The sequence below is a fragment of the Capricornis sumatraensis genome, chromosome 3 (genome assembly GCF_032405125.1).
Source record: "Capricornis sumatraensis isolate serow.1 chromosome 3, serow.2, whole genome shotgun sequence".
Lineage (NCBI taxonomy): Eukaryota > Metazoa > Chordata > Mammalia > Artiodactyla > Bovidae > Capricornis > Capricornis sumatraensis.
In genome coordinates this window covers 86,203,798-86,220,796 of record NC_091071.1, presented here as the reverse complement: position 1 = coordinate 86,220,796, position 16,999 = coordinate 86,203,798, and the positions used below count along the sequence as shown (strand labels likewise).

The following is a 16,999-nucleotide window of genomic DNA, read 5'->3' as shown; positions in this document are numbered from 1 at the left end:
TACTATGAGACTCTTAATGCTTTACATATAAATCTAATTTAAAGACATAGCCCTGGTTTTAGACTGACGTTTTTAGAGACATGTTAATATTGATCTCTAAGATCTCCTAAAAAGAGTTCCAAATAGTTTATGGAGACAATCCCTGCTCCAGAATATGGGATTTATCTCTCCTCCCCAGTTGTGTGTGCATTGTGCTTAATGATTTGCTTTTAAAGAGTAGAATACGGAAGGGGTTGGTACTGACTTTCCAGTGGAGAAACATGCCAAATGCTACCTTAGGTTAGTAATCAAGGTTCTATGCTGTGAGTCATGTTAATACCAAGAGCCCTTGATAAGATCTGAGGAGAATGGCATTTCACTTTTGTGATCTTCCCCAAAAAACCTATAACCCCGATCTAATCATGAGGTGAACAATAGATAAACCCAAACTGAGGTGCACTCCACAAAATACCTAACTAGTGCTCCTCATAACTGTCAGTCATCAAATAGGTTAAAGTCTCAGCAGCCGTCAGAGCTGGCTAAGGAGATATGATGACAACATGTAATGTGTATCCTGGATTGGGTGCTGGAAAAGCGAGCATGGGATCATATGGGAACTTTAAGGAAAACCCTGTGAAAGCTGAATAAAGATTGGAGTTTAATTTTTAAAATATCCCAGAAGCAAAATGTTAACTATGTGGAAAGAACATGGGATATATGAGGTCTAATAGACCGCAGTTCAAAGACACATTCTCCCACTTGCAAAATGAATGACTTGGAATTTACCTAACCTTTTCAAACCTCATATTCCTTGTTTGAAAAAGTGAAATTATAATACTAACCCTGAAAATTTATTAAAGAAACATATAATTTATAATATGTGCCATATCATATTTATGTGTCTTTATGCTTAGTCGCTCAGTCATGTCAGCCTCTTTGCTATCCCATGGACTGTAGCCCACCAGGCTCCTCTGTTCATGGAATTTTCCAGGCAAGAATACTGGAGTGGGTTGCCATTTCCTACTCCACAGGATCTTCCTGACCAGGGATCGAGTCTGTGTCTTCTGCACTGGAAGGTAGATTCTTTACCAGTGCGCCAGGTAGAAGCCCATATCATACATAATATACTAATATTTAATATGACTGCTATCTTGCCACATACATGGCAGGTTATCCTGAAATGTCTGCTTTCTCTCCTTCTACCTGCTTCTAGGCTGACATTCAAAAGGCCAGAATCCGTCCCCCTGCCTGATAGTTTTCTCTGCCAGAGGCTGCTCTGCCCACCTTGTCACACCTGGGGAATTAATCAACTCTACTCCCTGGAAGTATACCTCAGGCAAAAACGGAGGGCAGGTGGTATAATTATCTCAGCTTCTTCACTCTTCCAGAGAACTGAATCTGAGGCTTGTTTTATCTGGTTGCCAGAATTTCCCAGGATTAAGTTCCAGCTACCTATAGTGTAAATAATTTGTAATGTACCCTTTATTGGCTGCTGTGCCTTCCCTGCATTCCAACCGATATTTCTTGGGAACATCTATGTAGTAAATTACTTGCACTTGAATCCTTGTTCAACACCAGCTTCTGGAGGAAGCCAAACTACATCTTAATTTAGCCAAACTGATCTTAGTTGGTAGCAATGATGAACTGTCATAAGTAGGATTTCTTTAAGCTTAAAACCACCTAGAAAAATTCAGTATTATTTGATTCAGTGCAAATGTTCTAGTAATAATATGGAGGTGATTTTTTTTTTAAATTATGTCTAATTTAAACTAAAGGTAGTTCTACCTGTGTGGGTAAGCAGCAGTTATAGCAGATACCCAATAAAACTATCTTTGTGCTATCTTAAGGACATTATAATTTGCCTTTTGAGACATTTTAATATACTTAATAATTTTTCTCTAATTATGTGAGTTACAGAAAGTATCCAGAGTATCCTGTTACCAGAGTTATAGGAAGTATCTAAATAACACAATGTATGTGAAAAGGCCTTGAAATTATATTAAATATCAGTAAAAATGTATTCATAGATGATATCACAAAATCCCTTATCATTAATTTGGGGCTAATAAAACAAATACTAAAATGAATATATAATCTCTCTCTATATATGTTTGTGTGTATGTGTGTGTGATGTGAATGACATATTATTGCTGCTGTGTTTATTTACATTCACAGGCATAAATGAGTAAGAACCTCACAGACTAGCTATCTTGATGCTCCACCAACTAGTGATACAGTCATAAAGGCAAAGTGAAGTGAAAGTCGCTCAGTTGTATCCGACTCTTTGTGACCCCACGGACTAAGCAGTTCACGGAATTCTCTAGGCCAGAGTACTGGAATAGGTAGCCTTTCTCTTCTCCAGGGGATCTTTCCAATCTAGGGATCGAACCCAGGTCTCCCACATTGCAGGCAGATTCTTTACCACCTGAGCCACAAGGGAAGCCCAAGAATACTGGAGTGGGTAGCCTATCCCTTCTCCAGCAGATCTTCCCAACCCAGGAATCAAACTGGGGTCTCCTGCACTGCGGGTGGATTCTTTTACCATCTGAGCTATCAGGGAAGCCCTCATAAAGGCAAAGTATGTATTAAACTGCCCATAACTGAATAATATCCCATCCAAGAATTCACTTTACTTACTTGGCAATTTATATATGTGAAAGCTAATTCTTCAGGGAAAAAAAAAAAGTTAATGAATAATTCAGTGAGGGAGAACACAGGAAAGAATATCATCAAGAGACAGCTAATTTGTTACAGAAAATACAATGAGAACACCAAGAACAGAGTTCAAGTAGGTAGGAAGAGTGGAGGAAACTTAAAGAAATCTTGGCTCTCACTTGTATGTCTGTACATCAAATTCAAAGTTTCATGAAGGGCCTGTATGATTCGGATAAAGCCTGAAACCTTTAACATTCTCGAAAGTATTAGTTGAATAAGTGGATGGATGACTTACTGAATGGATAAATAATACAGACATAGCACAGGAGAAAAGTGTTCCTCATGGTGATAGTGACTTAGTTTTTCCCTTTACCTTGATGGTCACTCTCTTCATATTCTATTGTTGCATAACAAATTACTACAAATTAAGTGGATTACAACAACACAAAAGTATTACCTCACAGTGCCACAGGACAGAAATTCAGGTGCAGCATGGCTGGGTTCTCTGCTGAGAGTTTCATAAGACTGAACTAAAGGTGTTGGCCGGAGCAGTGATCTTACTGAAGGCTCCAGTTCCTCTTCTAAGATTCCTGATAACTGGCAGATTTCAGTTCCTTGAAGTTAGAGGTCTGAGATCTCATCTTTGTCAGACTGCAAAGACAAAGTCTTATGTTATTATGAAGTGACTTTCCTATCATAATCACGTCTCACTGACATTTAAGGAAAGTTGTTATACAGGGCATGTATACCATGGGATAAGAATCTATCATAGTCATATAGAAAACAGTATCTGCACTGAAGTATTATCTATTGCATATTTTGGAAGGATTCCTCTTAGGCTTAAATTTGCAATTTATATTCAATATTACAATAATAGAATATGAGTAAATATTTGGATAATATTTGAGAATAGAATCCTGATTGTAGATGTCCTTTAACGCATATACACCCGTGCTGGATTCATGTCAATGTATAGCAAAACCAATATAGTATTGTAAAGTAAAATAAAGTAAAAATAAAAATTTTTTAAAAAAAAAAAGCCCAAAAAAAAAAAACCCTTCAAGGCAGAGTAAAGTACTAAACATACATAAAATTTAACACCAGGAAACAATGAAGCAGAGAGCAAACAGAAACATCAGTCACATTTTCTTATTGTTAGTGCATTCTGCTTATTATATTAGCTTAATCTCTTGCTCTGTGTTCCACAGAGTGGACTAGAGAACTCTAAAGACAAATTGCTTTCATTTATTCAGCAAGTAATTACTGGACACATACTCTTCTCTAGATTTTCACAGGTATTCAAAATATATCTCTAGTATTACTATTCGGAAAGCAAGGTTTAAAAAATAAAGACGAGACAGATGTAATCAAATATAAATAATATGCCTGGGTTTTGCACAGATAATAACTAATACTGAGATATCACCTGGGTTTAGTACTGTATTTAGAGTTTAGATGAATAACTTCACTCAACCTCTGAAAAAGCCCAAGAAATATCCCTTTTTTATCCCTTTTTCCAGATAAGGAAGCTAAGATTTTGTCAAAGTTTCACAGTAATTCTTTGTTGTTGTTGTTGTTCAGCTGCTCAGTTCTGTCCAATTCTTTGCTACTCCATGGTCTGCAGAACACGAAGCTTCCCTGTTGTTCACCATAACCTGGAGTTTGCTCAAAATCATGTCCATTTAGTTGATGATGCCATCCAACCATCTTGTACTCTGTCGTCCCCTTCTCCTCTTGCTTTCAATCTCTCCCAGCATCAGGGTCTTTGCTGTTGAGTCAGTTCTTCACATCAGGTGGCCAAAGTGTTGGAGCTTCAGCTTCAGCATCAGTCCTTCCAATGAATATTCAGGGTTGATTTCTTTAGGGCTGACTGATTTGATCTTGTAGTCCAAGGGACTTTCAAGAGTCTTCTCCAACACCACAATTCAAAAGCATCAATTCTTCAGTGCTTAGCTTTCTTTATGGTCCAACTCTCACATCCATGACTACTGGAAAGACCATAGCTTTGCCTATATGGACCTTTGTCAGCAAAGCAACAATGTTTCTGCTTTTTACTATGCTGTTTAGGTTTGTCACAGCTTTTCTCCCAAGGAACAAGCATCTTTTAATTTCATGGCTGCAGTCACCATCCACAGTGATTTTGGAGCCCAAGAAAATAAAGTCTGTCACTGTTTCCATTTATTCCTCATCTATTTGCCATAAAGTGATGGAACCAGATGCCATGATCTTAGTTTTTTGAATGTTGCGTTTTGAGCCAGATTTATCACTCTCCTTTTTCACCTTCATCAAGAGACTCTTTGACTTGATATGAAAAGTTCCTCTTCACTTTCTGCCATAAGGGTGGTGTCATCTGCATATCTGAGCTTATTGATATTTCTCCTGGCAATCTTGAATCCAGCTTGTGATTCATCCAGCCCAGCATTTTGCATGATGTACATTGCATGTAAGTTAAATAAGCCGGTTGACAATATACAGCCTTGATGTACTCCTTTCTCAGTTTGGAACCATTCTGTTGTTCCATGTCTGGTTCTAACTGTTGCTTCTTGACGAGCATACAGGTTTCTCAGGAGGCAGCTAAGGTCGTCTGGTATTCCTATCTCTTTAATAATTTTCCACAGTTTGTTGTGATCCACTCAAAGTCAATAGAGTAGTTAGTGAAACAGATGTAGGTATTTTTCTGTAATTCTCTTGCTTTTTCTATGATCCAATGGATGTTGGCAATTTGATTTCTGGTTCCTCTGCCTTATCTAAATCCATCTTATAAATCTGAAAGTTTTCGGTTCACATACTGTTGATGTGTAGCTTGAAGGATTTTGAGCATTATTTTTCTGGCATGTGATATGAGTACAACTGTGCAGTAGTTTGAACATTCTTTGGCATTGCCCTTCTTTGCACTGGAATGAAAACTGATCTTTTCTAGTCCTGTAGCCACTGCTGAGTTTTCCAAATTTGCTGGTACACTGAGTGCAGCACTTTAATAGCTTTTAGGGTTTGAAATAGCTCAACTGGAATTCCCTCACATCCACTAGCTTTGTCAATAGTAATGCTTTCTAAGGTCCACTTGATTTTGCATTCCTGGATGTCTAGCTCTAGGTGAGTGACCACACCACTGTGGTTATCTGGGTCATTACGATATTTTTTGTATAGTTCTTCTGTCTATTCTTGCCACCTCTTCTTAATATCACTTACTCCTGTTCAGTTCATACCGTTTCTCCTTTATTGTATCCATCTTTGCACAAAATATTCCTTTGGTATGTCTAATTTTCTTGAAGAATATGGAGGAAGGTCAAACTCAGGTCTTTGTCATTTTCTAAAGACCACGGTGTTATGCTGTCCTGCTATATTAAGAAAGTGAAGAATGTACTAAGATTTTAAGGGGGCGGTCTTTTCCTGGAAAAGTGGAATGGATAGTCTAATAATACAATCAGCATATACCAGGTCAGGAATGGAAGAATGAGGTGACTTGCTGAGCACAAATAAGCAACTACCAAATTGTTGTATACAGTTATATTGAAGTCAAAGAGGAAAGAGTTAAGCCTTCAGAATTGAGGAGACACACCCACCTCATGTTTTTAACAGTAGTTTTTAGAGCATTAAAACTGTAAAGGACCATAAATATCATGTAGGCATGTAAGATAAGAGTACACAGCTAGAAGCTACTACATCTCCTTAACCTCCTCTGCACAAATCACTGAGCTAGCAGGCTATAAATAGAATCTGAAATTAAGACAGAAAAAATCTTTCATCTGAAAGCAAAAGCCTCTTTGCTTGGCATCTCCATTGATAAATTCAATTCCACCTATGCATCTCCATGCTAGTATCAGGAAGATGTGACATGCAGTAAGAGAGAACATGTTAAAAAATAAACCACACTACTAGGGACTTCCCAGGTAGTCCAGCGTTTCGCCTTACACTGCAGGGCATGTGATTTGATCCTGGTTGGCAAGCTAAGATCCCACATGCCTCACAGCCAAAAACAAAACAAAACAAAACCATAAAACAGAACCAATAATGTGGCAAATTCAATAAAGACTTTAAAATGGATCACATCAAAAAAATCTTAAACACACACACATTGTTAAATGTCGAATTTTTATTCCTAAACAATTTTCTTTTGTTATTTCCTGGGCTACGTTTTTACAGAATGAGAGAAGGGGGGAACTATGTTTACTTTCTTATAATTTGCCCTTCTGGATGGCTGTTAACAGATTCCTCGAATTGTCTGTATTTCAAATACCTAAATAGATTCCCAGAGGCCCCAAAGTGCTAAAATTGGTATGTAAAGCAGTATAGTCAAGTAAAAGAATGGCAGCAATAAGCCTGGGGTCGAGAGAGACCTCTGTCACTAAGAAGCTTTGGCAAATTGTGCAAACCCTGTAACTTTATTGACTTCCTATGTGTGTGTGTGTGTGTTCAGTCACTCAGTTGTGTTCAACTCTTTGTGACCCCATGGACTGCAGCCCGCCAGGCTCCTCTGTCCATGGGGATTCTCCAGGCAAGAATACTGGAGTCAGTTGCCATGCCCTCCTCCAGGGGATCTTCCCAACCCAGGGATCAAACTTAGGTCTCCTGCACTGCAGGCAGATTCTTTACTGACTGAGCCACCGGGCAAGTCCAAGAATACTGGAGTGGGTAGCTTATGCCTTCTCCAGGTGATCCTCCAGACCCAGGAATCAAGCCATGATCTCCTGCATTGCAGACGGATTCTTTACCAGCTGAGCTACCAGGGAAGCTCCTTATTAGACCTCAGTTTCTTCACATAGAAAGTGAAGTAGTTAGCATAGTGTGACAGAGTCTCTTTAAACTGTGAACTTTTACAGTAAATGTTGTCCTGAGGAACTCATCTGGAAAAGTATTTTATAAATTCAAAACTAAATCTAGGAAAATCACAGCCAGTATATTTAATAAATCTCAATCAAATACCCATGTGAGCCTTTTGATAAACACGTATTTTTTGGCCAAATGTTTCTTTAAGGATTAAGGGAAAGAAACCCTATGCCAAGATAGAACCAGCAGAGGGCGCTTAGTCCCCAAACCTCTTGCTGAAGAAGTGGTCCAGGTCCCAGTAACACAGAACACAGTGTCCTTGGCTTGCAACTTGGACTGCTCCACAACGTTTTGTGAAAGGCTGCTTATGCTATTTACAGTCTTTCAAAGGGATAAAGAAATGAGTTGTTTGAAAGAAGTAGCTATACAACACTAGAGTTTTAGGCAAGATATAATTTTAAATATATATATAAACATTCTTTACATTGTGCGAACTAAAACTAATTTACTGCAGACTATTTTAGGCAATTCTTATACAATCCTTAAAAAACTGTTTAAATGTTGTTATAATTTTAGATATTTGAAGAATCATAAAATGCCTTTGATCATACTTTCCAAAAGGAACAATCCAGAACAAACTGCATGCAAACTGCATGTGTGATATAATGAAAAGGTTTACCTTTTCTGGAAAAATACTAAGATTAAAAGGAACTAAGAATGGACTTTGCTATATCATCTTTTATATGTTGGGAGTTATTTCTGAACTCATTTGAGTGCATCAATTCAAAGACATAAATCAATCTAACCTCAATAAAGTATACATAAAAGCAAGAAAATCATCTAATCACAGTAAAGAACTACTTTACAAAGATAATATTTAAGTAGAAAAATGATTATGAAAATGCTCTCATGCTTTTTGAAAGTATAACTGGATATTACAATTATAAACCTAGAAATCAAGATACAATAGATTTGAAATCTAAAGTCTAACTTTCCTATCCAAAATTTGCAATGAAATTTTGGAAAACTAATCACGTTACTTTTAAAGACTTCCACTAGCATTAGGAATTAGGAAGTATATCAGTTTCCTCAAACTGCTATAGCAAACCATCACAAACTAGATGGCTTAAACAACAAAAATTCATTGATTCACAGTGTTCGAGGTTTGGAATCTCAAATCAAGGTGCCAGAAGGGGCATATTCTTTCTGAAACCTGTAAGGGAGAATCATTACTTGCTGTTTCTAACTTGCAGTGTTTGCCAGCAATTGCAGTGGCTTGTACATGCATCAGTTAATTATTTTTTTTCAATTGCAAATCCAAAGAAAGATAATTTATCATACACGGTCAGATAGTATTCTACAGATATATTTCTTAATTGTAATGTAAATTACATATCTATTAATTGACCAAAATGAATCAAAATTAGAATCAAGGAACAAAGAGTATTTTTCAGATTTCTCTCTAGAACTTTCAATAAAATTTCCAAACTATCATGAGAGACCCGAGGAGAATTGCTCCTCAGGCTGTCATTATGCTCATTATGCAAAATTCATGGTGAATATGGATGCTTTGGTTTTTCCATTTACATTACCATCTGTATACAACTAAAATAAAGCAGCTTCAAAGTGGAAAATTATCCTTTGCATTGAAATAACCCTGTAGTGGGCAAAAGATATTTCTCTAAAAATTACCCTCTAGAAATGTCTACTACCAGACTCATTTATTTAATTAAATATGTTTGTAACTATAGTAAAAATACTAATCATATTCGGGAAAGATACAAATACTTCTCCCATGTGTGTTTCATTTGTTCTTTTAGCTGCTTATTTTCCCATGAAAAGGATAAACATTAAAAAGTATACACATATACATGACACTTCAAAGACAAGAATTTTTTCTGAATTTAATACATAAAATCTACAATATAATTTATATTGTTCAAGTAAATGAACTGTATATATGTCCCAAGTCTTTATATTGTTAAACAGAATGTATAATCTTTGTGAAAATTCTCCTTTTAAGATGTTGGCTTATTTAAGGGGGTACTTGGGTTCCATCACTGACTTTACATCTTCCTCTTATCAGTACTTGTGACTTTCCTAGAAGCCTTGAGTAGCAGTTCTGTAGAGGTAACCATTTCAAGACTAACTTAGTCAACTTACAGACTAGGACTCAGTTTATAAGTGATCTGTAGAGCTGACTTCCTTAGATTTCATCACATTGCTTTGGGAAATGAAAAGACCTTGAAATGAACTTCCTCCTCATACTCCCTCTTTGCAAAAAAAATAAATAAATAAATACCCACAGAATAGTGAAGCATGCTTATCATAACAGAAGAAAACCATTATAATTATGTACTTAATAACCCTTGTGAAACTTTAATAATCAATGTTATAATAGTTCACACTAGGAACAAAATACACTATTATAATATCATTTTCAATTAGCTAACAATGAGTCTACCATCTGCCTTGACATTTCTTAGATATTTTGAGAAGAATTATAGTCAAGCCCAGCCAAAACCACGTGAGAAACATAAACATAGACCCTGCCTTTACAGAAATCTCTAGAGTTAATTCTACAATCTTCAGAAATCCACTGACAATACTTAATAAAATGTATGTGATATATAGGGAAGTGTATGTATTGTGAAGTCCATGGGGTCACATAGAGTTGGACATGACTTGGTGACTAAACACATACATATATGTGATGTATTTGAGTTATGGAAAGGAAATTGATGAAAAAACATCATTGTCTCTAGCCTTTGGGAATTGGTCATATGGTAATGGGAAAAAGGACTGCCCTTTATGGAGCTCCATGTAGTTTACAAACTTTACTTTATTGAGCCTGTTGTATAAGCTTTATAAGGCAAACACAGTCCAGGAAAACAAATGCAAACAAATAATAAGGTATAGTTAACACTGTCTAACACCACACACAAAATTAAACTCAAAATGGATTAAACACTGAAATGTAAAACTGGGTACTATAAAACTCTAGAGGAAAACGTAGGCAGAGCACATAAATCACAGCAATACCTTTTCGAATCCATAAACAAATGGGACCTAGTTAAACTTAAAAACTTTTGCACATCAGAGGAAATCATAAAACAAAAAGACAACCTACAGAATGGGAGAAAATATTTGCATACGATGAGACCAACAAGAGATTAATTTCTAAAATATGTAAACAGTTCTTATAGCTCAATATCAAAAAAAGAAACAGTCCAATCAAAAAACGGGTAGAAGATCTAAATAGATATTTCTTCAAAGAAGACATTCAGATGGCCGAAGGGCACATGAAAAGATGCTCAACATAATCATGAGACGAATGCAAGTCAAAACTACAATGAGGTCTATCACCTTACACTAGTCAGAATGGCCATCATCAAAAACTTGAAAAGTTTTTGAAAAGTAAGTGCTGGAGAGAGGGTGGAGATAAAGGAACCCTCATACACTGTTGATGGGAATGTAAACGGATACTACCACAATGGAGAACAGTATGGAAGCTCCTTTAAAACCTAAAAGTAGAGCTATCACATGATCCAGTAGTCCCACTCCAGGACACATATCCAGAAAAGATGAAAACTCTACTGGAAAAGATACACGCGCCCCAATGTTCACTGCAGCACTATTACAACAGCCAAGACTTGGAAGCCGCCTAAATGTCCACTGACAGAGGAATGGATAAAGAGGATGCAATATATGAATATATACAGAGGAATGACTCGGTCATAAAAAAGAGTGAAATAATGTCATTTGCAGCAACATGGATGGACCCAGAGATCATCATACTAAGTGAAGTAAGTCAGACAAAAATGAAAGTCGCTCAGTCGTGTCTGATTTTTTGTGACCCCATGGTCTATACACAGTCCATGGAATTCTCCAGGCCAGAATACTGGAGTGGGTAGCCTTTCCTTCCTCCAGGGGATCTTCCCAACCCAGGAATCGAATCCAGGTCTCCTGCGTTGCAGGCAGATTCTTACCAGCTGAGCCACAAAGGAAGCCAGACAAACAATTAACATATATCACTTATATGTGGAATCTAAGACATGATACAAATGACCAAAAGAAAAACAGACTCACAGACACAGAAAACAAACTTGTAGTTAACAAAGACGAAAGAGATGGGGTGGGTAGGGATAACTTAGGAGTCTGGGTTAACATATACACTATATACAAAAGAGATAATCAAGACAGACCTACTGTATAACCCAGGGAATAATACTCAATATGTCATAACCTATAATGGGAAAGAATACACACACACACACACACACCACTGTGCTGTACACCTGAAACTAACACAGCATTGTAAACCAACTGTTCAATTTTACAAAAATAAAAGGAAACACATAAAACAAGTTAGAATTACAAAAATAACAATAATAGTTTAGTTTCTTAAACTGAGAGTTCATAAAAACCTTAAAAAGCACATGACATGGTACCTATTTTGTATTTGAGGAAAAGAACAGAGAGAGATGGACTAGCTTTCTCAAGATCACATAACAGAGATCATTTGAAAATACAACTTTACATGATATGAAAGCTTCCACAGATAAATCTGCTATACTGCAACATTTTTTAAAAGAAGATATTATTTTATTAGCTGCCTTTTATATTTGCAGGTATTTTCTTATACTGCTGACAAAGAAATCCGAACCGATGACTTGTGCTTAGATGTTTCTAGACTCAATGGACCTGTGATCATGTTAAAATGCCACCATATGAGAGGAAATCAATTATGGGAGTATGATGCTGAGGTATAGTATTTTCTTAACTTCTTATTTAATGCTAGACTCAATCATGTATTTCAAATATTGATCCTTCAAGCTAACTTTCTCTGCATTGAAAGAACTGCACTTTAAAGCACTCATGCTCACAGCTGAAAACATTAGGATGGTATATCACACAAATAGGTTTTTATAGAACTACGCCATTAGTATAAAATATGAATGAGGAAAATAGCCATTTTTATTGGCTTAAAATTTGTTATCACCACAAACATGCTCAACATAAATTAGGTAACAGATGGGCCATGCCCCTCTAAGAGGTTTGTTTATGTGTCCTCTATGAAGATGTGCATACAGGACAATAGCAATAATATTTTCAAATGTTAACTTTCATACTACTGTAACCTGTGATATTTATGCTTCTCAAAGGAAAAAGAAAAAAGCTACAAGATTAGCATTATATTCTTTATATTAGTAAATATTTGCAGAATTCAATGAATTAATTATGTACATTCTCAGCTAAGGAGTATCTTTACAATATAGCACATTTTTACAATAGAAGAGAGGGACAGAAAACAATAAAATTACTGTTGGGAATTTATAGCCAGGCAGTGTGTAAAAATCAGATCAACCATCAGATGGAGCTAATAAAAAAGAAATATTTTCCACTGCATAAAGAAGCTGGAATGGAAACAGCTGCGTTTCTTTCACTTCTCTTTGCCTGGCAATATTAACTGGTTATCTCTGCTACATTTCCCACATCATTAAATGGTTGGTGACTTATTTAAAGATAAGTAAATTTTATTCTTACAAGATAAATAATACAATAGAGGTGAATGAATTTCACAAATGTAGTGTTCTATGCAAGCCTGTACTGCTCTGCAGGAGTAACATTTTAAAAAGCAAACTACAGAGTTGTTGGTATTGTTGATATTTTAACAAGGTCTTCTTTTTAAACACTTTTTGAATGACAATTTAATTTGCAAGATGTTGTAGTTTCTTAAGTGGAATATCAGGAAAACAATGAATTCTAATGCGATTTGAAGCTAGTTATGTAGGTTTGATATTAGGCTCTAAAATTTATACTAAATTATCAAGCTCCTTAGACATCAAATATTTTTCTTCTGGGACATTGTTAAAGACAGACACCTTGAATCCTTCCTATCTTTCACAAGTGTGTTCCATTTGGATTCTTTTCTCTTCCTAATACGTTATTCATCTTCTCTGTCTGACCACCAAGTTTTTCTCTTCAACTGTTATCATCCATCACCAACCTTTAAAATTGGGTGGAGATTGATGGTATCTACTCCAATAATACATGTGGACAATTCTGGACCTTGAGCCTTTAACCTCTTTAATAGGGAAAAATACAGATAAAAGTACAAATAAAGGAGAAATGCTGCAAGTTTTAAAATAAAAAAACTTTTGTTGTTCCTTAGTTTTCACTAGGAAACTAGGATTTTATGGGGTTTGTGCTAAAAAACAAACTTCTAGCATATATTAAGGGGGAAATGAATGTATATATTTTTTGTAAGATGAATGAGTATAGAATTTCACAATACCACATCACATCTTTAAGCTTTCTATAATTTTTGAGTGACAAGGCTTCTAAAGTAATAATTCAAATTCCTTCATATTAAAAATAACTATTGTTTATAATTGTGTATACTTGTTTATATTTTTGTCAGCCAGTAGCAAGATTATTGAGGTATTTAAGGATTTTGAAGGAAAGGTAAAACAAAAAAAATAGGTAGCTTCAGCTAAGATATAGTTTTCTTATAAATTTTGAATAACTACTGGTTATTCTACTGTAGTACACAGTATACAGTAATTCTACTGTAGTATTTTTAGAGCACTGTAATATGAAAGACACATGATAAAGCTTATAATATGCCATAAGTATTGTGAAATGTAATTCATTCATCTTAATAATTATATGCATAGCTTAATTTACTCTGGTAGTTTTCAAAATTATGATGTTCAACTTGTCTAAATGTAAAATTTTAAATAATACAAATTCTTTTGCCAAATTAAAAAATGTAGAAATCATAATGTAGAGAAGACACATAAAAATAGAATAATTACAGAAATAATGTGGTCCACTGGAGAAGGGAATGGCAAACCACTTCAGTATTCTTGCCTTGAGAACCCCATGAACAGTATGAAAAGGCAAAATGATAGGACACTTTCAGTTCATCTTTCAGATGAACTCCCCAGGTTGGTAGGTGCCCAATATGCTACTGGAGATCAGTGGAGAAATAACTCCAGAAAGAATGAAGGGATGGAGCCAAAGCAAAAACAATACCCAGCTGTGGATGTGACTGGTGATAGAAGCAAGGTCCGATGCTGTAAAGAGCAATATTGCATAGGAACCTGGAATGTCAGTTCTATGAATCAAGGCAAATTGGAAGTGGTCAAACAGGCGATGGCAAGGGTGAACGTTGACATTAGGAATCAGCAAACTAAAATGGACTGGAATGGGTGAATTTAACTCAGATGACCATTATATCTACTACTGTGTGCAGGAATCCCTTAGAAGAAATGGAGTAGCCATAATGGTCAACAAAAGAGTCCGAAATGCAGTACTTGGATGCAATCTCAAAAACGGCAAAATGATCTCTGTTCGTCTCCAAGGCAAACCATTCACTATCACAGTAATCCAAGTCTATGCCCCAACCAGTAATGCTGAAGAAGCTGAAGTTGAACGGTTCTATGAAGTCCTACAAGACCACCTAGAACTAATACCCCCAAAAGATATCCTTTTCATTATAGGGGACTGGAATGCAAAAGTAGGAAGTCAAGAAACACCTGGAGTAACAGGCAAATTTGGCCTTGGAATACAGAATGAAGCAGGGCAAAGTCTAATCGAGTTCTGCCAAGAGAATGCACTGGGTATACCAAATACCCTCTTCCAAAACACAAGAGAAGACTCTAGACATGAATATCACCAGATGGTCAACACCAAAATCAGACTGATTGTATTCTTTGCAGCAAAAGATGGAAATGCTCTATATAGTCAGCAAAAACAAGACCTGGAGTGGACTGTGGCTCAGATCATGACTCCTTATTGCCAAATTCAGACTTAAATTGAAGAAAGTGGGAAAAATCACTAAACCATTCAAGTATGACCTAAATAAAATCCCTTATGATTATACAGTTGAAGTGAGAAATAGATTAAAGGGACTAGATCTGATAGACAGAGTGCCTGATAAACTACTGACGGAAGTTCATGACATTGTATAGGAGACAGGAATCAAGATAATCCCCAAGAGAAAGAAATGCAAAAAAAGCAAAAACGCTGTCTGAGGAGGCCTTACAAATAGCTGTGAAAAGAAGAGAAGCAAAAAGCAAAGGAAAAAAGGAAAGATATACCCATTTGAATGCAGAGCTCCAAAGAACAGCAAGGAGAGATAAGAAAGCCTTCCTCAGAAATCAATGTGAAGAAATAGAAAAAAACAATGAAATGGGAAAGACTAGAGATACCTAAGATACCAAGGGAACATTCATACATAGATGGTCTAAATAAAGGACAGAAATGGTATGGACCTACAGAAGCAGAAGATATTAAGAAGCAGTGGCAAAAATACACAGAACTGTACAAAAAAGATTTTTACGACCCAGATAATCATGATGGTGTGATCACTCACACTCACCTAGGGCCAAACATCCTGGAATGTGAAGTCAAGTGGGCCTTAGAAAGCATCACTATGAACAAAGCTAGTGGAGGTGACAGAATTCCAGTTGAACTATTTCAAATCCTGAAAGATGATGCTATGAAAGTGTTGCACTCAATATGCCAGCAAATTTGGAAAATTCGGCAGTGGCCACAGGACTGGAAAAGGTCAGTTTTCATTCCAATACCAAAGAAAGGCAATGCCAAAGAATGCACAAACTACTGCACAATTGCATTCATCTCACACGCTAGTAAAGTAATGCTCAAAACTTTGCAAGCCAGGCTTGAGCAATACATCAACCATGAACTTCCTGGTGTTCAAGCTGGTTTTAGAAAAGGCAGAGGAACCAGAGATCAAATTGCCAACATCTGCTGGATCATGGAAAAAGCAAGAAAAACATCTATTTCTGCTTTATTGACTATGCCAAAGCCTTTGACTGTGTGGATCACAATCAACTGTGGAAAATTCTGAAAGAGATGGGAATACCAGACCTGCCTCTTGAGAAACCTATAAGCAGGTCAGGAAGCAACAGTTAGAACTGGACATGGAACAACAGACTGGTTTCAAATAGGAAAAGAAGTAAGTCAAGGCTGTATATTGTCACCCTGCTTATTTAACTTATATGCAGAGTATATAATGAGAAACACTGGGCTGGAAGAAGCACAAGCTGGAATCAAGATTGCTGGGATAAATATCAATAACCTCAGATATGCAGATAACATCACCCTTATGGCAGAAAGTGAAGAAGAACTAAAGAGCTTCCTGATGAAAGTGAAAGAGGAGAGTGAAAAAGCTGGCTGAAAACTCAACACTCAGAAAACGAAGATCATGGCATCTGGTCCCATCACTTCATGGCAAATAGATGGGAAAACAGTGACTGACTTTATTTTTGGGGGCTCCAAAATCACTGCAGATGGTGATTGCAGCCATGAAATTAAGATGCTTACTCCTTGGAAGGAAAGTTATGACCAACCTAGACAGCATATTAAAAAGCAGAGCCATTACTTTGCCAACAAAGGTCTGTCTAGTCAAGGCTATGGTTTTTCCAGTAGTTATGTATGCATATGAGAGCTGGACTATAAAGAAAGATGAGAGTCAAAGAATTGATGCTTTTGAACAGTGGTGTAGGAGAAGACTCTTGAGAGTTCCTTGGACTGCAAGGAGATCCAACCAGTCTATCCTAAAGGA

General features: G+C 36.4%; 1 protein-coding gene across 1 annotated transcript in view; it reads left to right on the top strand.

Annotated features, from left to right (window-relative positions):
* Positions 1-16,999, top strand: part of GALNT13 (polypeptide N-acetylgalactosaminyltransferase 13) — a 636,905-nt gene that overhangs the window by 609,975 nt on the left and 9,931 nt on the right. The window contains exon 12 of the mRNA XM_068968207.1: positions 12,033-12,167. Coding sequence (XP_068824308.1) covers positions 12,033-12,167 — 135 coding nt within the window. The remainder of the gene's footprint in view (positions 1-12,032; positions 12,168-16,999) is intronic.